The sequence below is a fragment of the Micromys minutus genome (assembly GCF_963924665.1).
Source record: "Micromys minutus genome assembly, chromosome: 2".
NCBI lineage: Eukaryota > Metazoa > Chordata > Mammalia > Rodentia > Muridae > Micromys > Micromys minutus.
The window spans coordinates 30,698,000-30,725,566 of record NC_137971.1 but is presented as its reverse complement, the minus strand read 5'-3'; the positions used below and the strand labels follow the sequence as shown (position 1 = coordinate 30,725,566).

Genomic DNA, 27,567 nt, shown 5'->3' with positions numbered 1-27,567 from the left:
TGCTCGGGGGTGCATCGGCTTCGCCAGCGGCAGAGGGATTCTGGGTAACGACCGTGGCCGGCGGAGCGACTGGCTCCGCCCAGCAGGTTCCACTCACGCCAGGGCCGTTGGCGGTGGCGGTTGTCGGGCTCGGACCAGTGGGACATGGAGCAGCCGTGGCCGCCACCGGGCCCCTGGAGCTTCCCGAGGACTGGCGGGGAGGCTGAAGAGGAGAGTGACTTAGACGTGTCCCCCTCTTCTTCCCACTACTCTCCTGTACCGGACGGCGGCGCCCAGGTGAGAGCGGCCTGCGTTCTGCTGGGGGGCGGGGGATGGGAACTGTCTGCGGGCATCGCAGGGGGGCCTGATGCCAAGCCACAGCCCTGGCAGCATCTTCCGCGAGAAAAGAGGCGGCCACGCGCGCACTCCCGACCTCCACGTCCACGCACACTTGTCCCTTTACCTGGGTTGGTTCCCCCTCCTCTCTCGTGTCTGCGTAGAGCTTTGCGGGCAGCTCTAGCTGTGTAACATTGACCCCTTTGTCCTCTTGTGCGTGCTTTCATCCGAGCCTTTATTACCAGCTCCGGCTACTTTGTGCACAGTTGATAGGAACAGGGAGTGATTGTACTTCTATGGTAGTACACCGAGTCCCGACCGAAACATCTCACGTGCTCTTTCCCACGCTGACATCGCAGCAAATTTTGTAAGCCTCGCCTTTGACGCTGGCACACACCTCCGTTTCTATCATTGGTTCCATACTTTATTCATCGTTTCATTCCGAGTGAGTCCCCAGTGAAAACATACAGCCACAGAATTGGTTTTTCTTTCAGACTTGTACCTGAAGTTTCTGATACTACATGTGTTTTTCAACCCAGCTTTCCTGCCTCAGAAACTGTCAAGTGTGATATGGCTTTTATGGGGATGCTGTACTATGTACATAGCCTTCTCCTGACATCCCCTCACCTGAGTGTGTTTTGAACCAGATTTCAAAATTCAAAAGCACATACCAAACACGAATCTTTTCAATGAAATTGATCGAAGATGGCTGATTTCTAGGCGTTTCCTGCAAAACTGTGGCCCAGTTTTCTAACTGCTTTTCTTAAAGGTGACCAGCTTAAATTACCTGCCGGCAAGTGTGGGCTAATTATGCCAGCCAGCTGAGTTGATTGGGCTCACAGTATGCTGTTTCATAACCACAGACTATGGTCATCCAGCTGTCATAGGGAGAACAAGGCAACATGAGAGTTGGTGGGTCAGTAGTCACCTTAATCACACAGCACTGGTGTCATCTGTGTATACATAGTAGAGAGGGAGAAAAGGGAAAATTGCTGCTGTCAGTTTGGACAGACCAGGGAAAACCCGCTCAATTTCAGTTCACTGTGGTTGACTCGAAGAAGTAATCCAAGAAACCCAGTATCTTAAAACGAATGTTTTACCTGTGCATTTGTTTAGGTAATGGGGGTTAAAGAGGTGTTTATTACCTTCATTGTAAATCTCCCAGGTTCATCTAGTTAGATAGTGGCAGAGTCTCCACTAGAACTCATGACTCTCAGTCCAGTGCTCTTTCCAGCCTACCTCTCGATGCCTATCTGGAGAAATACTTATCCAGATAAGAAGGTCTTTAAATAGTGATAGAATTTGCAAAGTCATTACTTCTAAGCACACATAATTATTACAATCTTATTTATATGTCCTGCTAGCTTTAGGACTTAAATTTGAGGGTTAGAATATTTAAAAAGAATAAAATGTTTAATCAATCAACAGACTTTTAAAATCCATCTTAAATTACTGGCTTAATTTTTACGAAATGTGAGAGAGGGAGCTATCTTAATATAACAAATAATGTTATAAAAATGTTTGTATCTTTCTTCAATTTTCATACAATATATTTGCATCTTGTTTTCCACTCTCCCAACTCCTCCCAGATCCTCCCCACTTCTCTACCCACCCCACTTTATGTTCTCTCTCTTTCTTTTAAAACAAACTACCCAAATGAAATCAAAACAAGCAAACGACTAGTAAGACTAAATAAATAAAAATTTTAAATGCTAAAATGGAACAGAAAGTCTCCAAAAACACCCCACAGAGTTCATTCTGTGTTGGCCAACTTCTGCTCAGCACAGAACAGCCCGCTCTGGAGTGTGGGTGATGCGCCTCAGTGACTTGCCCTTTCTAGCAGGTACCGAGTGCAAACTGCTTCTTGGGTAGGAGTAGGGCCTGTGTCTGTTTTGTCCTCTCAGTGCTGGGATCCACTCTGGCTGCTATTTGAGAACTTCTGGTGTAAAGTTGCCCCAGTGTACCTTAACAATAAATTTCCTTGTAGAGTTTTATTCATTAAAATTATGTTCTTTTAAACTTTTATATGATCACAGATTAAGATAAGACTTGATATGGGCTCAGAATGCAATTCAGCAAAGAATGGGTTCACTTCCCTGTGTTGCTTTTTTTTCTTAAAGACCCTGCGTTATACTTAGTCATCTCCCTGCATGTTGTATAGTATGACCAAATGGTCTATGGTAGTCTATGGAGAATAGTTTGAATATAAATAATTCTGGTAGTTGGTTTGATTTGAGAAATTTTTCTTTTGTATAATTAGAAAGGGCTAAATCTTGTACCCCGCTTTTAATAACTGCCTTTATTAGTATTACTTTGTTCTTTTTTTTTTCTTTTTTTACAAATTAAGTTTTACAGCTTTATTTTTCTCCTTTTTCTGGCTTTTCTCCCTCCCTTGAGATAAAAGTTTCTCTATGTAGTCCAACTAGCCTCTAACTCATGGAGATCTGCCTGCCTTTGCATCCCAAGTGCTGAAATTAAAGGTGTGTAACACCATTGATATTTTTTTCTTTAAAAAAAATCATTTTATTTCTGTGTATGAGAGTTTTGCTTTCGAGCATGTATGTGTATCCAATGAATTCTGATGCCTGCCAAAGTCAAAAGAGGGTGTTGGATATCCTGGAGTTACAGACAGTTGTGAGTCACCATATGGGTGCTGGAAATGGAGCCCAGGTCCTCTACAAGAGTAACAAGTGATCTCAACCATTGAGTCAACTCTCTAGCCTCACAATTCTTCTACTGTGTCAAGAAGTAAAAATGAATGTTTTACTTGTTATTTAGAGACATGGCAGTATCTGGACTCGAAACCCAAATAATAGCTAAATAAGGAAACAGGATAGAAAGTGTCCACAAACAGCCAGTAGAAATCTTGAATGTGCCAGAAAACTCAGGTTTACTACCTTTGTCAGAACAGTTTACTCAAAAAGTGAAGATTAGTTTATTCATCTAACAGTTATTAAATTCTAACTCCTTACAAAGCCTGGAATCAGGGAGAAAATAATTATATATTAATGTTAAAAATATACCAACATAGCAATATGTAGTATACTTTGGGTTTGGAGAGAATGAATAAGGAGAGGTTAGGGATTGGGCAGGCATTGGATAGAGGACGGAATATCAATGAAAGAGAGAATAGGAGAAAAGGGTCCTGATGGTAGGAAGAATAAGCCAGTAAGTAAAACTGACTGGAACTAAGGAGTTTATGTTTTATAGTAATAGACTTTAGGGAACAGCATGACCCCCGCCCCCCAAGGATCACTCAAGTAGAGAATGGCTAATGAAGACCAACAAGTAGGATTATGTTTATACAGTTGAGATGTAAATTTATAAAGGCTTGAATACTGATACAGTTCTGGGAACAGATTAAGAACCCTTAGTAAGTAGTATGAAGTTGTACATTTAACCAAGAAATCCTTTTTAAAAAATGCCCTCAACTTTTGTTGTTGAGACAAGGAACATAAAGAATTAAGCACCCATTGCATTTACATGAATAGCTATGAAAATATTAAAAGTAATTTCTCCTGAGTAGAGCAGAGTCACCAGTTGTCACTTATCAATTTAACTGTCACAGTTTTTATTAGGATGGAGGTCAGGTATGCCTGTGTGATAATCATTTAAATAGCACTTTTTACTAAGAACTTTCACATTATCACAAATTGTGATGACACAAACTAGAAGCCAATAAATGGTTGCTTTGAAGTGAAGGATGCTCACTGCAGAAAGATCTTGCAGGTTAAAGCTCCGAAGGTCTGGTTTTCAGGAGGAGGAGCTATGACTGATGCAAGCTTTGCTTTCCTTCTTCTGGTGAAGGATTCTGGAGCCTACATATCTGATGTTTGTTGTGGGCCAGCTCTATGCAAGTCACTGACAGTTGTCAGCCTTTGTGGTGTTAGTTGTCAGGGGAGGAGCATAGATGAACAAAGAAGCTCAGAGTCCACTTGATGGATGTAAACTGCAGTGGTAGACAAAGAATACCGATAGGCTGAGTACCAGAAACGTCCTACAGAGGCCCTTTGAGTTGGAAAACAACAAGCTGTGTCATTGCTGCTGCCTTCAATCCTTACTAATACAGTTGTTGTTGCTTTTTATTTAGATGTATAGCCACGGGATTGAACTGGCTTGCCAAAAGCAGAAAGAATTTGTGAAGAGCTCTGTGGCGTGCAAATGGAATCTCGCTGAAGCCCAGCAGAAACTTGGCAGCTTAGCACTGCATAACTCTGAGTCCTTGGATCAGGAACATGCCAAAGCACAGACTGCAGTGTCAGAACTGAGGCAGCGGGAAGAAGAATGGAGACAGAAAGAGGAGGCTCTGGTCCAAAGAGAGAGGATGTGTCTCTGGAACATGGATGCCATTAGCAAGGATGTTTTTAATAAGGTATGGCACTGCAGATAAAAACGAAGAAGGAAAACCAGAAGCGTCTGTAAGTAACTGTTGCTAAGCACCAGAATCCTGTTAAACAGCCAGTATCTCCAAGCCTTGCTTTCTGCATGTAGGGTAGCTGGGAAGAGGGAGGCAGGTAGGAACCCCAACTCAAAAGATGTGTAGTATGGGCCTGGGTGCTGAACCTGATATGTGAGTACTTCCTGATGTTGCTGAATGTTCCTAATGCTGTCGGCTTCCTGTTGATTTTGTAGTTACTAACTTGTAGTTACTAAATTTGTTTTTTAAAAAAATCCTTTAGTTTATCAGCATGGGATTAGTAAATTCAAGTGATAAATCTTTTTTTTTAATTTAAATTTTATTATACTGGATTACATAAAGCCATTTTCTTTCAGATATACAGTGCACTTTGAGATGTCCGGCCCCATGCCCTTCCACTCCCCCTTTTTCACCCATTCCCTTCCTATTAGTTGCCTTTGTGCCCCTAGTTTTCACTTGTTTCCATATTGTCTGTTCTTCTGTGACTTTGTGCATCTATAGAAATATGATTATATCCAGGTGCAAATCATTTTTTTGCAAATCACATAACATTCTTTTTTGTGGCTACAAAATGTGTGTGTGTGTGTGTGTGTGTGTGTGTGTGTGTGTGTGTGTGGTGTATATTTAATCTGACTTTATTCAGCTGCTGGGCATCCATGTTATTCCCATAGCTAATAAAATAACGATGCAGCCTATTCTGATGTGTAAGTCTGATACATTAACTGGCAGTCTTTCAGGTAAATGCCCAGGAGTAGTATAAATAGCTGGGCCATATGGTGGTTCTAGTTTTAGTTTCTTGAGAAATCTACACACTATCATCCATAGTAGATGGGCTTTCTTACATTTCTGTTTGTGTAAAAGTGTGCCTTTTTGTCTGCAACTTTGAGCATTTGTTACTTGTTTTTGTAGTGACTACTATTCTGATTATGGTAAAATGGAATCACAGTGCAGTTTTGATTTGCATTTCTTGGATGGCTGATATCACATTTTTCTATATATTTATTGGCCATTTATATTTAGTTTTTGAGGTTGTCTGCTCACTCCATTAGCATCCATTACTGAATGGATTGTTTGATTTCTTATTATTTAATATTTGATTCTTTGTGTACTGTAGTCAAAGATATTAGGGTAAGTGAGGTGGTTCAGCAGGTAAATATTCTTGTTTCCACGCCTAATGATCCAAGTTTGATCCTGAGGACCCACATGGTAAAGGGAGAGTCACTTGCAGATTGTCTTCTAACCACCATACATACTCTATGGTATGTTCACACATGCACATTCATGTTGGGGGTCAGAGAGACAGAGGGAGGGAGAGGAGAGAGCTCACTTGCGTGTGCATACACATCTGTACTCATGCAAACTAAACGAGCAAGTAAATAAAACAGTTTAATCTTAAGATAGGCATTAGACCCCTGAGGTACAGCTGACAAACTTTTATCTCATTTTGTAGGCCATCTCTTTGTTTTTGCTGTGTAGAGACTTTCTATAAGATCTCTTTGGTTAATTGCTGGTGTTATTTCTTGAGTGACTGGAATCTTCCTGTTCAGCATCTTTGCCTATGTTGTTATCTTGAAGTGTTTTCTGTACTTTCTTCTTTAGTAGTATCGAAGTTTCAGGTCTCACATTAAGGTCTTTGATGCATTTGGATGCGAGATAAAGATCTAGAGTCTTTTATGTGTTGATATCCAAGTTGGCCACTACCACTTGATGAAACTGCCTTTTCTCTGATAAATAATTGATTTTTGATATCTTTGTCAGCTGTGGCTCTCTTATACACGATTGATTGAAGTCATGTGCAGTGATACCTCTAGTATTTTCTTTTAGCTCAGCTTGTTTAGGCTATCTGTGGTCTTTTGTGCTTCCATTTGAATTTTTTTTTCTTCGTGGTTTCTGTGAAGAACACATTGGGATTTTGGTGGAGATCACATTGAATCTGTAATTGGTTTTGGTATCATAGCCATTTTCACAATATTAAATCCAACAGTGGAGATCTGCTTTTTATTTTTTATTTCTTTCCTCAGTGGTTTAGGGTTTTTACTATAGATGTTTTTTTACTTCCTTGCTAGAATTAGGTTTATTCCAAGGTCTTTTGTTTTTGTCTGTCTTTAAGGCAATCATGAATGTGATTTTATTTGTATTCATTTCTCAGCATATTATTAGTTTATAAACTACTGGTATCTTTATGTTAGTCTTGTATCCTGTCACTTTGCTGAAAGTATGTATCAGATTAAAGATTTTTTGCTGTAGTCATTGAGGTCTGACTTGTAGAATTATATTATATTCAAATAAGAACACATTTATTCCTTCTTTCCTGTTTGTGTCTTCTCTTGTCTTGTTTGTAAGTCATCAAGCACCATACTGAATAAGAGTGAAGGAATCCGGCACCCCTTTCTTGTTTTGGGTGCCAATCTTGACTTTTAAGTAAGTTTTCAAACATTGAATCAGCCCTTTAATAATTGAGAGAGTAGAGTCTTTTAAATAGTGCAGTACTTCTGCCAAATTAATAGGTTTTTTTTTTTTGTTGTTGTTGTTTTAAAGACAATCGGTTTTATTTTGCTTTTTAGACAGGGATCTTATTGAGCAGCCCTGGCCAATCTGGAACTTTCTTACATAGCCCAAACAGGCCTCAAACTCGGAGATCTGTTTCCCCCCAAAAAGACATGTGACACTGTGCCCAGGGGTACATACCCAAATCTTGTAAAAGATACACCAGATTCCATTACTCCATACCAAACACACCAAAGATGAAGTACTTTGTTAATTTGTTTGTATCTGTGTTTCTTCCGTGTTAAATGATACGTTTAATCTATTATGAACTTCATCTGCATCTCTGCTTCTACTGATGCTAGTAGAAAATTTTAAGGTATATTTGTAGCCAGGACAGCATTGATCTAGGTAATAAAGTATAAGGTACCTTTGTTTTGAAATACAAACTGGCAGGGAGCCAGCTCATTCATTTAATTTTGGCAGTGATAATCTCACTGTATGAGTGTATCAGAGAACACTTTGAAAACTGTTGTGTTAGTTTTGCTGGTTAGATGAGAAACTTATTGGTATGTTTTGTGACTTATTTAACACGTGCAAATTCTTCCTTTCTAGAAGTTTGTTCTTAGTTTTAAGGAGAATTAAACTAGCCTCCCAAGAGAACCTTTTTTTTTTTTTTTTTTTAAAGAAATGCAATTAGGTATACCTTTTTGTCTTATCTCTTCTTGAAGAATTTATAGTAAATATCTTTGACTCTCATGTGCTTAGATCACTGAGTTTGCTTCTATCAAGAAACTCAAAGATTAGGCTACAGTTGCAAGTATTTATTGGAAATGAATAATGCAATGTAAATTACACGTGGAATAAATCTTTCTGTTCCTGCCTTTGATAGGGTAATCAGGTTAATATAAAGATTCATTCAGATGGTTTTTTTGTGTGATCTCTAGATCAAATGAGGATGTTTAATTTTTAAGTGATGAGTTTAGCAGACTAGTTTCATGATATAGAATGCTATACTATATTCTTATAGCATCGTGTCTAAGGAAAAATTGCTAAGTATTCAATATTTGAAGAGATTTAGTTAAAATATTGATTTTAGTCACTATTTTCCAGAGTTTTATTAATCAAGATAAAAGAAAAACAGAAGATGAAGATAAATCACAATCATTTATGCAGAAATATGAGCAAAAAATCAGACATTTTGGTAAGTCCCCTTCTTTATTGTGCTAGATGTCATTGGTGTGTGTATAACAATAAACCTATCAATGAGGTCCCAAGACTACACTCGGACAATCCCTTCTGATGTGCTTCTGGTGCTGTCGCCAGGTCTGTTTCTGACCTTTCTTGTGTTGGGTCATGAAAAAAGTAGTTTATTAATGCCCCTCTTTATGACGGTGTCACTTCTTTGTATTTCTTGACTGTTCTGGGATTTTCTTTTTGATTTTTTTTTTTAATATTAAAAGGTTAGCACTCTGTTAAAATGTGTGTGTGTGTGTATATATACATATATATATATATATATATATTTCATGTACAGTGGGGATCAGGTGCACATATATGAATGTCAGTGCAGCTTGCTGGAGCTCTTTTTCACCATGTGGGTTCTGGGGATTGAACATCTGTCATCAGGCTTGGTAGCAGGTGCCTTTGTCTACCAAGTCATTGTTCCAGCTCCAATTCGCTGTTTTTTTTTTCCTCGTGTTTGCTTATGATGCTATGTAATTTGTAGTTCCTTGACATGTTGCTCGGATAATAGAACAGAAATGTATACACAAAGATGTAAAGATACATCTTTATATGTATGTATAAGTATATGCCTCATGTATAGGGGTCCATGGAGGCCACAAGATGGTGTCAGATCCCCTAAGGCTGGAGTTCTGGGTAGTTGTAAGCCACCCAGTGTGGGTGCTGGGATCTGAACTCAGGTTCTAGAAAGGCAGGAAGCACTCCTAATGGCTAAACCATCTCTCCAGTCCCAGAGCTGGCTGTTTCTGTTGAGTGAAGAGGGGTGAACTTGATGTAAGTGAAGGATTCCTAGAGGAGGTAATGTCTGAGTTTGTTTAGGAGGGGGCAAATTTTCAGCATTTTCCATAAAGATTAGGCAACAGCATGAGAAATGCAGAGTCCGAAAGTATATGCACGGTGTATTCTGCGACTGAAGCAATATGATAGTGTGGGGCTGAAAATGCTGCTTGGAAGTGTGAGGAGTTGAGGCTCACACTGCTTCTTATTCAAGTATTGTGTGAATGAATAGATGTGGTTCTTGTTTATGTTTTGTTAACCAGTGGCATGTTGAAACCTTTTTCTGTCTGTGCTCCCTCAAAGTATTTTTGCTTCAGAAGGAGAAATTGTACATTTAACTCAAGAATAGTACCCAAAGAAAGCTGGGCATGTTGAAACATGCTTGTAATCCAGCAATGGAGAGGCTGAAGCTGGGGGCTGCAAGCTCAGCGTTAGCCTGGACTATGAGACTCTGAGACAGATAACGAAACTGAACACACACTCACATTTCTACATATGTCATTGTGTTGTCTCATATATAGAGATGAAAGGAATGAGCAGCCCTCTTTTGGGTAGATATTAAAATCTTTGAACCATGAAGGACAGAAGGGATAGAAACAGTAATTTGCAAATGAGTCCTGTGTTGTCACTTGCCATTCCTACCTAGTCCTTGCTACCAAGGCCCATGTGTTCTGCTGCAGGAGAATGATGTGCTCTCTGCTGTTACTTCTTTCTAGACACAAATAACGTTTGGTAGAGGAGTGGCACTAGTGCTGTTGTGTTTTGCATTTGGTTTGTTAGGTTCTTTTTTGCCCACCTGGTATTCTGTATGCCAGTTGTTTTGGAGCCATGCCACCTAGTAAGTAAGAAGCAGTACCTTCTTTTGTTGTAGAATGAGTGCTTAGGTTAAATGGCAGTTCTATGTGGGAAAATATCCCAATTCACAAGATGTTGCAATCTACCTTGACACCAAGACTGGATCTACAGCAGCAGACCCTTGTCTCACTGTGTAAAACTGAGTTTCTGAGTATTCTATGGTAAGACCAATAAATGTCATGAGTTTGTATTTGTCATATATCTTAATATAAAATAAGTAAAAATAGTGTACACTAACCAATTCATGTAGTAGACCAGAAAATGTATGACTGGTAAGCATGGTAAGGAAAGAGGGCCACTTTCAGCTCTAGAATGGGCTTGTTCATGTGAGGGGTTATTGATCCTTCTAAGAAGAAATTGGACCACTATACCAATATACTCAAGCTGATATTTGGTGGTGGAATAACTAATTTTGTAGAATATGGTGCCATGTTGAAGTTTTAGCTTGCTTTTTTTTTTTTTTTTTTTTTTTTTTTTTTTTTTGTCTCCTGGACTAGGCTACCGAAACATCCATGATGAGAAGAATCCATGCTTTTGAGTCTGTGCATAATCTCAAACCTATTCTCACCATAACCACTTAGTTTATTAAACTGTGTATTTAATAAGATGGCCAGGAGATCCACAGATGATTAATAAGCACTTGTTTTACCATTGCATGTTGTGAGCTTCCAGCATCTCATCTTGTAATACTAACCAGACCCTTGCTGTCTTCAAATCCAACCAGACTTTAGCCACTCCCAGATTCACATTGTGCCTGTTTCTTAGTGGAAATGCACATTGGCTTTTCACTTTGGAGGAGATACCCTACTTGCTGCAACACATTGGATCCACAGAAATGTTTCTAAGGTAGTAGGCTGCCAAACTTTTCATGTATTTTACTTTCCACTCTCTGGCATGTGTGTATCATATAAATAGGCGTCTGGGGCACCTGCTACTTCTGCTCACCAAGTTACAACTACATAAAATGGACTAATTTCCAGTTCCATGGGATGATGAGGTATTAAAGTGAATCTTTACAAAATGATGGTGCAGTTGGTAGAGGTCTAAGGGTTTGATGTTATCTACCTTTGGATAAAGCAAATATTTTTGCTAGTGTGTGAATATTAGTAAAGGAAAAAGTATTTGCCAGACTGATGGGATATATTGATGAACTCATTTAAAAAAACATCTGAAATGGCAGCTATAATTAAAGCTTCCTAATGAAGACTATCCAAACGTGGTTCTATTCTCATCTCTTGGAAACAAGGGCCTGGTAAATGGGAACTGTATGTGTCTGCTGCAGGGACTTCACACCAACGTCTCAATTGTGCCTGTGTTCTTCACAGTTCTTCCCAGCTCTCCATTATGCTACTGATGACTCTTTTCCCCGTTCTTTACCCTATGCATAGATGAAACGGTAAATGACCACTATTGCAGTGTTACGAGTTATTGGAATCTGATTTCCCTTTTCATTTGCATTTATTAGTTGACTCATGCTTTAGAAATACAAAATACTGATTCAGACACAGCTCATTTATTTACTCTTAAACAGTTCCCACAGTTGTTTGTATCTTTAATGTCACTGTCCTTGTGGTCCTCAGAGCTAGCTGCTTTTCAAATCATGCAGTGGTTCTTCAGGGCATTGTCACTTTCCCTTTCAGCCATAGTTAGCTTTGATGCAGCCTTCTCTTGGGTGTGTAGCATGGTCACTGGACTGTCAACATTTGCACAAAATGTCACATTCTTTCTCACTTAGAACACCTTTGTTAGAAACCAAGTGGTTTTTAAACCAGTTTTTAAAAAGGCTATGAAGTACTTGAATAAAATATAAAGTAAAATGAACTGAAAATTAAATGTATTATAAGAATTAAAACTTTGATTAAGTTGCACATTTTTTTTAACTTGAGAACTTTCCAAATTCTCTACAACAAATATACTTCATTTCTATTACCTGAAAAAATATTTAAGGTCTTATCCTAACAATTTTGGTATGTCTTAATATTACAAATATGTTTAATATATATATAAAATAATGTTACCACTGAACTTCAGAGAAATGGAAATGTCAGAAGTTTGTAGAATACTTGATAGGGTGACCTGAAACCTCGGAAGCATGGTGAGGTGACAGAGAAGGATGGATTTGTTTTTCACTAACCAGACTTTGTGCGTAGGCACGGAGGTAAAAGTCGGTTGTCTGGTGAGAGATGATGGGAAATATGGGGCTCAGCAAGTAAAATTAGTCACGGTCTTCCCGTGGACCTTACAGCTTAGCTAGGGCAATTTTAACAGGTAGAGTTACAGTAGGTGGTATAAAATGTTAAATGTATTCATTCTGTAAACAAAATGCAACCCATGTGTACTGGGAGCAGCTTTAAAATCAAATAGAGTAATGACATTTAGATGTTTACTAGAAAGACACATGGTTTGAAATATATAATTAAATTATTTTAATTTGTCAAAGTAAGCTATTCTAAGCATTCAGAGAAATTGGTTGGTAGTCTGAGTGGCTGGCTTACTAACGAAAAGACTGTCTTAATAAGTAATTGCTGTGTGAGTGAATTATTCATATTGTGTTAATACCTGCTAGCAAGTATTTACTGTGTGAGGCACTGTTCTAAGTGCTTTAATGAATTAATGTCTTTAATTCATAAAAATCTTTCATGTTTGGGGACTGTTTTAGTCCTACTCTATGGAGGAAGATACAGATGTATATGAAGGACTTGCCCAAGTGGAAGCTGAGGTTCAGACTGAGACTGTTTAGCTCTAGAGTCTGTTTCCTTTTCTGTCAGCCTCAATTGTGTTACTCTGTTTACAGATTTCAAGATGACAGTAATTTCAATACATTCTACTCCTGTAACTGTGGATTCTCTAAATAGTTTCCTATAAAATCCCACATGGTTTCTCTTAAGACTTGTATGGACTGCTTCTTAATTTCATACTAATTCAAGATCTAATTTATTTAGTTAGATACAATCCTGTCCAGTCTTAAAGTCTTGGGTATTATAAAGATAAAAACCTCAGTATGTCATTTCTCCCCTGTGGCTGTTAACAAGTGTTACTTATCTTTTTCATATTATCTTTAATTCAGAATCCAAATGGCCAGGGTTTTGTTCATTCATGTGTAATGCTGCTATGCTGAGGTAAATAGATGATTGTAGATAAAAACAGAAAGGATTACCTCCTCAGAAGTGTAAGCAAGCTAGCAAAGGGACTAGGTATATAGCTCATTTGGTAGAGTGCTTGACAGGTGTTCGTGGAGCCCTAGGTTTCAACATCTCTCAAACTATAAATCAGGCCTGGTGGCCCATGGTCTGATAATCCCAGCAATGGAGAGAGAGAGAGAGAGAGAGAGAGAGAGAGAGAGAGAGAGAGAGAGAGAGAGAGGAACAAAGCCAGCCTAGATTCCATGGGTCCTTCTCAAAAGATAGTGCAGACCTGGCACTGGGGAACAGAGCTGTAGAAGTTTAAAGACTGAGGGATTGTTGAGTTATATAGGGAGACTCTGTCCTCCTTGGAATTTTTTCTCAATTAAAAAAAAAAAAATGCTGAAATTGCCTACAATCGTGTCTAAAGATAATGTATTTTCAGTTGGTTCCCATATGTTGCTGTGTATTCTCAAGTAAGGTGTTTGTCTTTAGTTTTGATCACATGTTCATATGTGAAATTTTTTATGTAGGAATTTATTTTGTGTTGAAAGAGTTTTATTGTCATGCTGTCAGGACAGTCCTGTGAAACTTCCATGATGGGTTAATGACATCCGTACTGTTAGCTGCTGTGTGTAAATCCAAAGTCTGAAGCTGTTGGCGTTGTGATACATACATTGTTTTACATATAAGGATAACCATAGCAGATGCCATGTTACTTGGTCATAGTGACTTTGCTAAATTAGGTAAAGATGCAGATGTACTGCTTGGTACTATTTGGATTCATCTAATATCTTGAACTAAAATGAAAGCCTTTCAAATATGTTCAACTAATTTTCAAAGAATAATTGTTTACTGTACATGAGAAGACAGCATTAGTAAATGACTAAGGTGACTAAAATGACAAGCATATCAGTGATTATAATACTGATTTACTGTTTCCCAGTTGATAAAATTTCCTGAATTGGTAAATTTTATCTTGGACACTTTAAAAAAGAAATTAGAGATAGTATAGTATTGTGAATCTTTAATATGCCCTTATATTTGCCAAGTATAGTTTCTTGAAATCATGCTTTTAAGAATTTTTTGTACTGGAGATTGAGCCTCAGGCCTTATGCGTAATAAGCAAATACTTCACCACTGAGCCATGTTCTAGTCTTGTTTGTTTGTTTGTTTTGAAACAGGTCTTGCAGAGCTGCTCAGGCTGTCCTTGACTGGACTCTGTGGCTCAGACAGCCCTTACCTTTGCAGACTTTGCCACAGCCAGGCAATAGCAGAGATTCTTATCATCCTTTTCATAAAAGGATGTTCTTTTAGTAAATGGTACTCAAGCTTTAACCTTAAGGGAAGATCAAGTGTCTCAATGTGTGTGGGACTTTGGGTATTCCCATAAGCAGGAGACTTCCACTGACCACTCTTAAGCCAGAATAGCTATCTAAAATAAATCTTGCTGGCCATTGCTCTAAGAAGTCCAGCTCTCTCGGCTTGCCCTGTCATGCGTCACACTGCTCTGGAACTGCAAATTACCTCTGAAGAGTAATATTTGAAATCTATTTCTTGCCTCACTGGAAGAAAGGAAATATTTGACATCTGCGATTCAATTCTTTTTTTTTACAGGTATGTTGAGTCGATGGGATGATAGTCAGAGATTTCTGTCTGACAACCCATACCTTGTATGTGAAGAAACTGCTAAATATCTTATTTTATGGTGTTTTCACCTAGAAGCTGAGCAGGTATTGTATGAATCTTGAATGTGTAGAAACCTTACTAGAACTCTAATTTTACTTTTTTTTCTTACATTACTTAAATGAAAGGAGAAAGGTTATTAGGAAGAATTGTAGTTTTGTTTGTTTCCAACCTCGGAGTGCCCTGCAGGGACTGTGCAGTTCCCCAGCGCGCCCGCTGCTCACTTTGCTGCCTCTGATCATCCTGCTCTCGTGCACTGTGGTCACTCCTTTCTTCTTGCTTACTAGTTAGAAAGTACGTTTGAAATTTTTCATAAAGCAATCACAATATGAACTCAGCCAAAAGTATGTAGTTATTCTGGTCCATGTAGTAGCAGTAAGACATTCACTTTATGTTCAGATAATATTTTACTTAACAGTAAAGAGAATAAAATTAAAAGTACTCTAAAAATTCAAAATCTGCATCCGTGCCAGTTGAGTCTCTTTGCAGCAGTGTTTCTTTAACTAAGGTGCATGTCTTTTTCAGAAAGGTGCGCTAATGGAACAGATAGCACATCAAGCTGTTGTAATGCAGTTTATTATGGAAATGGCCAAAAACTGTAATGTGGATCCAAGAGGCTGTTTTCGTTTGTTTTTCCAGAAAGCCAAAGTAAGTAGTAACTTGATATTGTTAAATGAGAAGGTTGGGCTGTAGTTTTCTAAGGAAAGGAAATGTCTAGTGTTAGTACTTACTTAGTATATGTAAGCTAGTATAGATGTTACATAGGATAAGTTAGTATTTATAATATAACATAGTTGTGTTAGTTAGGGTTTTCTTTGCTGTGAAAAGAGGCTATGACCACAGCAACTCCTATAAAGGAAGACATTTAATTGGGTCTGGCTTACAGTTCAGAAGTTTTGTATATTATCACTCTGGGAAACATGGCATCATGCAGGCAGACATGGTGCTGGAGGAGCAAAGAGTTCTACATCATGATCTGCAGGCAACAGAAGAAGACTGTGTGTGTGCCACACTGGTATACCTTGAGCATAGGACACCTCAAAGCCTGCTTCTTCAATGACACATTTCCTCCAACAAGGCCACATCCCCTAATAGTGCCACTCCCCATGGGCCAAGCATTCAAACACTTGAGTGTATGGGGCCATATCTATTCAAATCACCACAGTAGTATTGAAATTTTCATGCTGATTGGCACTTAAAGAGTAGGAAGCTACACTAGGCTATATATTTAAATTGAAACCCGTTCAAATTCGTGTGACTATTTTAAGCATTTCATCATTTGCCCATTTAATGTATAAGGAGTGTTTGCTGGCCATTTCAATTGTTAGGATGCAGTGTTGAGCAAAACAGACACAGCATCCTCCACATGTCCAACTCATTGTTTAAGAAACCACATTTGTAGCTGGGTGATGGTGGCAGTGGCGGTAGCAGTAGTGCCTTTAGTCCCAGCACTTAGGAGGCAGAGAGAGGTGGATCTCTGAGTTCAAGGCCAGTCTGATTTACAGAGGGAGTTCTAAGACAGCCAGGGCTACACAGAGAAACCCTGTCTCACAAAACAAAACAGAACAATACAACAACAACAAAAAAAGAAAGAAAGGAAACCCATTTTTAAAACTGAGGCGAGTGGATTATGAGATGCATTCTGAGATCAGCTGTGCATGGCTGCAGTAGAGGAGGCAGGATGGAGGAAGAGGGAACATTCTTAATAATCTAAGAAATGTTTGTGTTACAAGTTTAAACGAGATGCATGTTTATATAAACATAAGAACATATGTGCAGAAAGATTACCATTTTTGTGTTTTCTGAATCACTAATAATTAAAAGTTTCTGAAAAAGCAAAGCAGCAAAGTAATGAGAATTGAGCTCTGCGGGTAGAATGTTCACATTAGAGCAATCCTTTGGAAGTACTTCTAGTGGGACTGAGGCAGTGCACGTCTGGACAGCAACACCATTTTGAAGAATGTAACAGAGAACATGTTCTCAGCATGTGCTCAGGAGCCCTGATAGTCAGGAGGCCCTCAGCAGCGGTGATCTCCACGGTGCTGTGGTGATATACTCCTTCACTCATGAGATGCGTGTCATTGGTGCTCTTGTGGAGATGAAAAGCATATGTTACTTCCTACCTTTGCAAGGAGAGGGGTGCTTTAAATGTGCAGTGTGGAAGCCAGAAGGTGGCAATGAGCATCTTTATCATGCTCCATTCTATTTCCCAAGACAGGCCCTCTAGTGAACTTGAGGAGTTCACCATTTTGGTTAGGCTGGCAGACCAGCAAGCCCCTAGGATCTGCTTGTCTCTGGCTTTCCCTCTCCTCAGTGCTGGGGTTACCGATGTGTGCCACTGTGCTGAGATTTTACCTGGAACTGAGGATCCAAACTCAGGTCTTCATGCTTTGGAGTATGTGCCCAGACTTGTGAGTCTCAAGTAGTTATGTTTAGCTCTGGGAAAAAAACACAGTAGTGTAAAATAAAAGTACACTGCTACTGGCAATGTGTAATAGATTTGCTCCTGGGTCTTTTAAAGTTTTATTTCAAATATGTAACCTACATAAAGAGAAATTATTGCATGCATGAATTTTTAGTGTAGATGAGCTGTGAGGCTTGAAAATTATGCCCCAGAGCAACACTTATATGTCTGTGCTCACTGCTGTGCTGTTTATAGAGTTGTTTATAATAGCAGCCTAACCCTAAAACTCAGTTGTGCTATATTCATTAATATATTTGTCATCATAGATGAAAAAACAGTGAATGAACGAAACAAGCGTTGTATAGTAGTATCAATTCTAAAGACATTTTATGAGGCTGGTAGTTGTAAATATTTTATATTTTATAAAGCACTTATAAAGGCAGAACTAAACAGTATGTTTTGAGAGCTACACGTTTGAGGGAAGGTAAGACAAAGGAATGACTGAAACAGGAGAGCTCGTGGGAACTGCTTCCAGAGAACTTCTTTTGGCTCTTGACTTCTGTGGGTACACAGTGGAATTTTGTTTTTTGTTTTTTTTTTGCTCAGTGAACTTCATATACACATATTTTCATACATTTTAACATATGCAACTGCAAGTTAAAAGGAAAGAGAAGTTTAACTTTGATTATTCTTGAGTTTAGAATTATTTTTATTTTTTTCATGATACTCTGTAATGAACATTTCCTATTAGAAACAGACAGCAAAAAAATTATTTTTAAATGAAAAAAGACAGTTACCTTAGATGCTCTAATCTCTTTGAAGTTGTAGTAATCCTACACTTTCCAGTAGACTTTTAATGAACAAATGACTGGGTTAGAATTTTAGCTAGGCTTATACTAACTAAAATTTTAATTGATTCATAGAAGCAATAAAAAGTATACCTTTTGGTGATACCTTAACGGACGTGTTTTAACTGATACTTAATTTAGTAATGGGTTATTGCCATACCTCATTTTAATATTTATCTTTGATAAAACAACTGAAGATTATTAAAGTCTTTAACCTGGACAATTTTAATATTAAAAATTAGGCAGTAATGTTTGCGGGGTAGGTCTCTCATGTTTAAAGCATCTTGTAAGAGTTAGTTATTAAATCCTTCTGCACTGTAGGCTACTTCACTGAACAGCTGTGTCTGAAGCCTGCAGTTAGGGAAGCGGTGGAGTAAGCAGTTGGGATGCAAACTCTGCACAGCAGCATAGATTACACAAGTACTAGCTAGTACTGGAATATGATGTCACATCTAACTGAGCAAATTATTCAGTACACAGGGTATCCCAGAACATCATTTCCGTCATTTATGTAACCCAGAACTAAGCTGTAATCTAACCAAGTTGTACAACCTAAACTTCCTTTACAAGGTTTTTGTTCCACCTGAAAGTCAGCATACTGTTAGCACAGGGCATGCATCTTGCTAGTTAGACATAGAAGGAATGCCTATAAAAAGAGGCCTCCTTCAGTAGAGAGGGGCTTTTCATGGAGACTTAAGACTCCTACATGACTGGATGCCAGAGAGTTAGTCTCTTCCCTCAGCCTAAGGTATCATACTTGTTTCCAGATTCCACAAAGACACTTGCTTATAGAGCACTGGAGATACAATGATTAACTTAACTTAAATGCTGAGTTTGTTTTTTATTACATTTACAAAGAGAATCTCAAAAGGCCTGAGGCGTACTATATGGTGACACTGCTCCCCTTCCCTAGTTAAGTGAGAGGCTGGTGCAGTTGGTTTGCAATGCTAGGAACTGAGTGAGGGCCTTGTGCTGCCAAGCTAGTACCCAACCACTGTGGTGTGTTCCAGTTTTAACTTTTTATTTTGAGGCAGGGTCTCCTAACTCACCCTGTTTGTTCTTTGTAAATTCACTATGTACCCTACCAGGCCTTGAATTTGGCTTTTGTCCTGCCTTCGCCTCCTAAGTGGTCTTATTAACTGTACCACCAGGACACTCGTACTTTGTGTGTGTGTATATGGAGTGTTGTTTCCTATTAGTTAACTTTGTTGAAGCAGAAAGAGACATGAAGCAGAGCAGCTGTTAGTGTTCCTGTAAAAGAAACAACGTGCTACTCTCGAGGAGACTGCTGGTTCCTGCATTTTGACTGTTCTTTACTGCCTCTGTTCCAGCTCTGCTATGTGCTTCTCAGAGTTGAGTGTGGTTTAGTAGTCCAGAAACATTCTGTTTGTTTGTTTTCATGTTCTAGGCAGAGGAAGAAGGTTATTTTGAAGCATTCAAAAATGAACTTGAAGCTTTCAAGTCAAGAGTAAGACTTTATGCTCAGTCACAAAGCTTTCAACCTGTGACAGTTCAGAATCATGTTCCCCATTCTGGTGTTGGATGCATAGGCTCCTTAGAGTCCTTATCACAGGTAAGCTGGAGAAGGGAATACTCCGTAAATGCAGCCACATCCTTTTATTCTTTAGGACCACTGAAGCATAATATTCTCTGACCACTTGAAATTTTCTTGCCTCAAAAATTAAGTGTTGGACATGGCAGAGATGAATCTCGGAGTTTGAGACCAGCCTGATCTGTAGTGAGTTAGTTCCAGGTTAGCTAGGGCTATGTAGAGAGCTCATCTCAAAATCAGTTAGTTGTCTGATTGATTAATAACCCCTAGTCTTATTTCATGCATTTGCATTTAGTCTCTTCTAAATTAGCCACACCCAGTTCTCTCATTTTAATGTGGAAAGGATGAGCTGTTCTTAAACAGTCTTTAGGTCAAATGTCACTCCCTATTGGTCATCTCAATTAAAAACTCAAGGTGGCACCCCCAGAACATCTCATTCTAAGTAAAACAACACTGTTGGCAATTTGTTTAGCTCGAGGCTGGCTATGTGAGTGGTAGCTAAAGGGATCTGTTGTGTGGCCTTTTGTAACCAATGACCTTGTTAAGGAGCCCTTTTTGTGTGTTATCCGTCCAGTTAGTAGTAGTCATAGTATTGGCAACTATTTAAACCTCTTCAGAATTTGCTGTGAAATCAAGATAAAAGCTGTGCTATTAGCATGAAGAAAATTGAGAGGAAGAGGGAGCCCACCTAGTGTGTCTCTTAGGAGGTTCAGAGCTGAGGGGTTTCAGACACACCTGCCCCTTGTGACTTTAGAAGTAGCAGTTTAATAGAGCCCAGTTATCTTTCATTTCCAGGCTCCAAGATTTTAAGACCAGCTTTAGCCAGTTTATTCTCTTGTCTACACTGGGATATGGAAAGTGTCATTCAGAAGACAATATGAGGAGAGTCCTGTATTTACCTTTAATCCTCATAAAATGGTAAAAAAAAAAAAAATTGAGATTTTCAGTTTTTTGACCTTATGTCACTATAATTTACCATTTTAGTAACATGTATTTAAAACAGCTATAAAATTTACATTAACACTTTAACCTAATATAGTATATAAAGTAGTAAGGAAAGCAGTTAATCACATTTAACTCAGCCAAAAACACTTTTAAGGATATAAATATCTACATTCTGGCTTTAAATAATTACTAGGGTTCTCCTTTAATTAGACACATCAGGAATAGCCTCCCGATGAGTGCCTGCAGTTATTGTCTTTATGTTTTAAGATTTGTTTTACATGCATGAAATATTTTGCCTGCAGTTTTGTGTGTACACCACACCACATGTGTACCTGGTGCCCACAGAGGCCAGAAGAGGGCTTTAGATCCTTAGACTTCCTTACAAATGGTTATGGGCCGCCATGTGGGTACTAGGAATTGAACTGTAGATCTCTGCAAGAGCAGCAAGTGCTTTAAACTGCTGGGTCATCTTCCCAGCCCCCAATCAGTTCCTCGATGTTACTGAATACAGAACTGAAGCAGCACAGGAGAAAGTAGTTCTTCCAAGGCACTTTTATGGTGATGTTAAAAGCAATAAATCTAAAATTAGTCACCTGATATGTGCAGAGGAAAAAAGACTTATAGGATGTCATTGGTTCTTTACATAAAATGAGAACATGTACACATTAAATATAAGCAACCTGTATTACCAAGAAGGTGCTTGTGGTTTGAGAGAAGTTAGTTAAGAGCTGAGACCAGTGGCCAGGTCGCCATTGCTGTTTGTGGTAGAGAAGGCTGGAGTTACTGAATTTTGTCATTTGCATTATTTGTATTGTGGGGAATCTTCCTATTAATCAAGGACAATAGACCAGTTGTTCCCTACTGGGTGAGAATTTAAGCTTCCTGACCTAGACAGCCTCAGGAGTTCAGGAGTCTTTCTTGTTGCATAAAATTGTGACTAGATGAAGGCAGTGGGGGTAGGAAAGGCCACCTGAGGGACCAAGATGACAATTGTGAGGTCTGAAAAAATGTACAATAAGGGCATGCCATTTTTAAAACACGTCATGGGTTATATGATATGTTGGCATGCATCATTTACTCTTTTTAAGAATGCTATGATTATATTAATCTGTGTTTTTAGATAATAAACAATACTGTCTCCCTTACCTTTGATGGGACTCAGCAGTGGCTTCTTGGATAGAAGGAACAGCTGCATCGTGTTTATTCTCTGGCCTGGCTTTTTAATTTCCCCACCTCCTTGAATAATACTAATACTACACAGGAACATTAAACAAAAAGCAAAACAAAACAAAAAACATCTTAGAAATAAATAATCAAATTCTGCCGAGCTTTTGCCTTTTACTAAAGAAACCGCAAAGTGTTGTAGCTTTTTTTTTTTTCTTTTTCTTTTTTTTTTTCTTATTTATTTATTTTTTTTGAGGCAAGTTTGACTCTAGTAATCAAGGTTGGCCTTGAACTCTCGATCTTCCTAGACTGCTAGATCCTCTTGACAGCTAGAATTTTGGGAGAGAGCCATTGTACTTGACTTGGAAAGTATTGCACTTTATTAGGATTAAGACAAAAACAGTTTCCCTGTGAGATGAGCCATTTAAGACATCGGTCTCCAATCACCTTCATAATTCCACACTTAGGAGACTTAGGCAGCAGGAGCTCAAACTAAAGGACAGCCTGGGCCACATAGGGAAAAACCTATCTCATTTGGATAACTTTGCTCACTAATGTTTATTAAAAACAAATGACGTTAGGTAGTAAAAGTTAAAAAAAAAGTCCAAGTTACTAGAAAATGTTCAGAATAACTGAGTAGAAAAATAAATCACTTCAAAAGGAGAACATTGTCATGTAAGGTCTTGGGTTTTAAAATCTTAAATTCTTTTTTTTTTCATGGAATTTTTTAAAATGTATTTAATTTTGCATTAATTGGACAATATTTTATGTTATCTATCAGTTTTAGGAAATAAAATCTGATTTTCCTTCATTTTACTCAGGTGGATTTTGCCTTTATACAATGTTTTACATTTATAGTACATTGCTCTTGTAATTAGATCATAATCTTAAGAATACATTGCTGGCTAAAAGCTGTATTTTAACAAATGTAGTTTTTAAATTTTATGCGTAGGAATGTTTTGCCTAGATATGTATCTGTGCTTCATGTGCATGCAGTGCCTACAGAGGCCAGAGGAGGCTGTTGGATCCCTTGGAATGAGTTTCAGATGGTTGTGAGCTGCAGTGTCTGCTGGGAACTAAACCCTAGTCCTCTAGAAGAGCAACAGTGGTCTTAACTGCTGTGTCATCCCTCCAGCCTCCTAAAGACATATTTATTGAATATAATTTTATGAAAACATTTAACCTTATATCTTTAAGGAATTAAATTATATTTTTGTTGAAAGAGTTAAAAATGGGGTATCTGTAACGTTTCTGTTCATGTATATGCACTTTGTCTTTACCACATCTCTTTGATTAAAGAATAACATCCTGTCTTTAGTTCTTCAGGTTTCAATCTGTGTGGACTCCAAAAACCCACTTTCTTTCCTTTGCCATGCTGCAGAGGGATATAAGGTGAAGCCATGAGTTGTATATATGGTGTGAGGCTGCTTTTCAATGTTGTTCCCCGTCTGTCTTTCTCTCCCCCCAGAATCCAGATTCTCTTCAGTGTTGTACCCCTGCCCCTCTGTGCAGTGTAGACTCAGTGGTACATAAAGAAGACGAAGACAGGATGATGGACACTGTGTGACTCGGCTGACTGCTGAGCCCAAGGACTAGTTTGTTACAAGAAAGGAAGAGCCTGGCTATTTTCTTGACACTTTTATGGGTGCTGCACTTTATTTTTGTTCGGTTTTGATGGGAGGGAAAGAGTACTGAAATGTTTTGCAACTTTTTTTATGTGCTGCTAGGGTTTTGTTGTTGTTGTTTGTTTCTGAAAGGTGGAGTGGTAACCATATGTTGCAGGAAGTCAAACTGGACGGACTCTCCCCCACCCCTCAGTTACTAAATTTGCCTTTAACTGTTCTTATTTTTGGAATCAAAGTATGAAAATCTGCACAATGCAATGTTTACAAGGCTGGTTGACTGAGGAGACTTCTGCTACAAGGTCTTTTTTTTACATGGATATATACATGTCCTACTTCATGGAAAGAATTAAAGATAAAAGTATGCTGTGTTCCACTGCAAAGTTCAGCTGTCAAATCTGGTATTCATCACATTAAAAGCAATAAATCAGTAGTGGTAACCTACTTTACTAATAAGCTGGATGGTACAAATTGCTATTTTAAGGTATTTACATTTGTATTTTCGGCACCACTAGTTAACTCCTTGGCTAGTATAAATTTGTTGTTAAAAACATTTATCCCTAAAGTAATCTCAAAACTGTTCAGAAAGTGACTTTGTCCTCATGACTGTTTAAATATCAAGGAGGGTAGCGAGTGTAGAAAACAATACAGTTTTCTATTTTTCCAAGAAGATAAAATGCAAGCTTACTCTAATTTACTTGACATAGTCCGGGATCTCTCAGGGAGTAAGTTTTAAAAGAACAGTAATGGCTGGAAAAACACACAGGAAGAGTAAGGTTTTGTTAAGTCAGTTACTGTTTCATGTGGTGAAGCCTTGAGAATCGTAGAGCTGAGCTGCCAACCATGCCTAAGAATTTGAGAACAGTCCCCTTCAGTGGCGGGGATAGGTCTCACTCTATCTGCTACTTGCTTCTAGCTCAATTACTAAAGGATGCTTCTGAGTTTTACTTCTTCCTGTGTAATTCATGGCCGATCCACCAGGATGTTTGATGATTCTTTTATTTAGAATTAGATGACAGTGCCAATTATGATATCCTTATTATTTGAGGATTAATCTTTCCAGCATACAGGAGCACTAGCTTTGGTTATTTTTGAGTGGAATCTTTGGCTCAGTGCCCACTTCAGTTTGTAGCAAATATTTGTAAAGTGGGTGCTGGGGTTTGGGAATGCAGGTCTCAGTTGAGTAAGGAAATCATGCTAAGCAGCCATGGGGGGGCTCAGAGCTGCGACCTCCGCCTCGGCTGTCGTTTTCAGCCGATGGAGCACCTAATACTGTGGAAATGGACTGGAACTGTTGATCATACTCCTGTAATGTCACAATCTTCCTAGTTCCCAGAATAAAAGTCTTTTTGTGCTTTTGATATAAATATATATACTCTATAATAAAATGTCTGACTAATTTATATGGCAGTGCTCCCTGGCTTGTAAGTTTCTTTTAATCAGTGACCTAGTCATGGAAGATATTTGTCTTATTTTTTCTCTCTTCTTGTCTGGAGCATGCTCTCAGCTTCCCTCTTGATACCAAATGGACAGAATAGAACCAAATGAATCCCTGAACTTCACAGAAGTAGCACTTGACCACTTTCTACTCAGACTTCACTTCTGCCCATGGCTTGTCTATCTATGGTCACCCAAATGCTGTGGCCTTTATTATGTCTTCTATAATTTAAAACTCTTAATGGCCAAACAAAAACAAAAAAGTTATTAGCAAACCGAGTATATAATTTTAAAGTTTATTTTGGTTTTGTTTTCTAAGACAAGAATTGATTTAAGAAAAACTTTTTTAAAACTTGGCTGGAACTTTTTCTTAACCAAAGGAACCACTAACGGATGTCATAATTTGCACTTAAGGATGGGAACCTAATCATTGGCAGGACTTTATTGTAAGTAATTGTAATAACATATTAGGCTGTGTGTGGGAGCACATAGCTTTAATCCCAGCACTTGGGAGGCAGAGGCAGATATATCTCTCTGAGTTCAAGGACAGCCAGAGCTACATAGAGAGATCGTCTCAAAACAAAATGACAGTCTATTGGAGTCTTTCTATTTCCTTGATTTTGAAAATGCCCTCTTAATGTTGAGCTAGCTATCTCTAGCCAAAAAAAAAAAAAAAAAACCCTCTTAAGTAATAAAGAATAGTAATACTTATCAAATAGATAACTCATACTTCAGGTTAGAAATTTTTCTCTAATCTATGAGAAATTCAAATTGATTAATGAAAAATAGTTGACATCAAAGTATTTAACAAAAACTGTTGTGAATTTTTTTTTTTAATTTTTAAATTTACTTTATCTGAGTACACTGTTGCTGTCTTCATACACACCAGAAGAGGGCATTGGATCCCATTACAGATGATTGTGAGCCACCATGTGGTTGCTGGGAATTGAACTCAGGACCACTGGAAGAGCAGCCAGTGCTCTTAACCGCTGAGCCATCTCTTCAGCCCCCAAAGACTGTTGTTTTATTTTAATGAAATAGCTGAGGACTTAGATACAGTTCAGTTGGTAGAGCTCTTGACTAAGATTCAATGAGCCTTTGATATCCTCAACACCACATACACTGGGCATGGTGGCACTCACCCACGGCCTTAGTGCTAGAAAGTGAAGACAGGAGGGGAAGAAGCTCAGTCTCCCTCAGCTCCATAGCAAGTTTCACAGCCAGTCTTCTGGCTGGATGAAGCTCTGTCTTAGACAGAAATAGTTGTAACTGCATGTATCCCATGAGCTGCCTGTCGCTCCATTGGATGGTAGAGGAGAAAATTATTGGTTTAGAATCATTACTCTAAGTTTCATTTCTAATTATACCATCTATGGTTCTTTCAAAAACTTGCCTAAGGAGCTTATAATAGCCTTAAATTTCTCTTCAGAAACATTAGGCCCTTTTTTAGACTAGCATTAATATTATTTTAAAAGTGAATAAGGGCTATTAAGATGGCTCAGTTGGTGAAGATGTTTGCTGCCAAGTCTGACAATCTTTGGGACCTAAATGGTGGAACGAGAAAACCAACTTCCTCAAGTTTCCTCCAACCTTCATACATGTATAGAACATACACATACAAATATTTAAAGTTTTTCCTTATTAAAAATCTAATTAACAAGCTTCCCCAAAAAGCACACATCTCTGACAAGTGGCTTTCCTTACAGTGGAAATGTCAGCAAGGTATTCTCAGAGAAAAGTAAAGCCAATTGACTATCCTCAGAGGGAATCACATTTCAGTTCTTAAATTGGGGCTGAGCAAAAGTGGAACGTGTCTGGATTGGGGTTTGATTTTTTATTTCCATTTTTCCAGCATACCATTCACATTTTAGCAAGAAGACCCTCAAATCCTGCAGTATTCTGAACCCCAACCCAGAATGAATGTATTTGAACTATTTCATAGGTTGTGTAAGAAGCTCATCTATATGGTAATGGTTTGTTTACATTGTCAGTGGGGAATTACAAAAAGAAAGAAATTTTAATTATGTATTACCTATCATCACTAACAAAAGTGAAACTCTTCTCATAGGCCTTAAAAACTAATCATTTCTAAGGGTAGATTATTTTGAAGTTCCTGCATCTTTTACTTGGTTTCTTGTGTTACTCTCCCGATATGTGAAATCCTGTGGGAAAGTAGGAAGCTGGCCAGTCTATACTTGGCATGATACTACTTGATGCTGTATACAGAAAAACCCATGGTCTTTAGGGAGCTGTAAAAAGTGTGGGCTGTGGGCTGGAGAGATGGCTCAATGGTTTAAAAAAAAATTCTGGCTACTCTTTCAGAGGTCCCGATTTCAGTTCCCAGCTACCACATGATGGCTCACAACCATCTATAATTGGATCCGATGCCCTCTTCTGGTGTGCAGATGCACATGCAGATAGAGCACTTAAATAAATCTTTAAAAATATTAAAAAGAAAACAGCAGTGGGGGCCAGAGAGATGGCTCATTGGTTAGAGCACTTGCTGCTTTGGCAGAGGGCCAGAGTTTGATGTCCAGCACCTATGGCCGATGGTTTACAAGCTCTTGTAACTCTGATTCCAGGAGACCTGATGCCCTACTATAGCCTCTGGAAGTACATGTGTACATAAACAAGTTATAAAATCCTTTTTCAAAAACATTGAAGGAGAATGCTAGAGATTCAAAACCTCACTGG

The 27,567-nt window shown here is 38.5% G+C and overlaps 1 protein-coding gene across 2 annotated transcripts; it reads left to right on the top strand.

Moving 5' to 3' along the window:
* Window positions 1-24,833, top strand: CDC37L1 (cell division cycle 37 like 1, HSP90 cochaperone). Of its 2 annotated transcripts, none has more exons than XM_080913283.1 (7): window positions 1-276; window positions 4,406-4,687; window positions 8,330-8,420; window positions 14,833-14,948; window positions 15,427-15,549; window positions 19,562-19,726; window positions 20,501-23,126. In XM_080913283.1, the coding sequence occupies exons 1-7, from the start codon at window positions 145-147 to the stop codon at window positions 20,513-20,515; spliced, it is 924 nt and encodes a 307-aa protein (XP_080769409.1). In that variant the 5' UTR covers window positions 1-144; the 3' UTR covers window positions 20,516-23,126. The 2 variants fall into 2 exon arrangements, with proteins under 2 accessions (XP_080769409.1, XP_080769408.1); XM_080913282.1 differs by lacking the exon at window positions 20,501-23,126 and adding an exon at window positions 23,283-24,833 and having other exon boundaries at window positions 3-276.
* Window positions 24,834-27,567: the final 2,734 nt, after the last annotated feature.

Excerpts from the sequence above, each read along its gene's own strand:
- CDC37L1 (XM_080913282.1), top strand. The coding sequence starts at position 145 with ATGGAGCAGCCGTGGCCGCCACCGGGCCCCTGGAGCTTCCCGAGGACT. Across the intron at positions 14,949-15,426 it reads TTCACCTAGAAGCTGAGCAG|AAAGGTGCGCTAATGGAACA; the intron begins GTATTGTATGAA and ends TGTCTTTTTCAG. Across the intron at positions 15,550-19,561 it reads TGTTTTTCCAGAAAGCCAAA|GCAGAGGAAGAAGGTTATTT; the intron begins GTAAGTAGTAAC and ends TTCATGTTCTAG.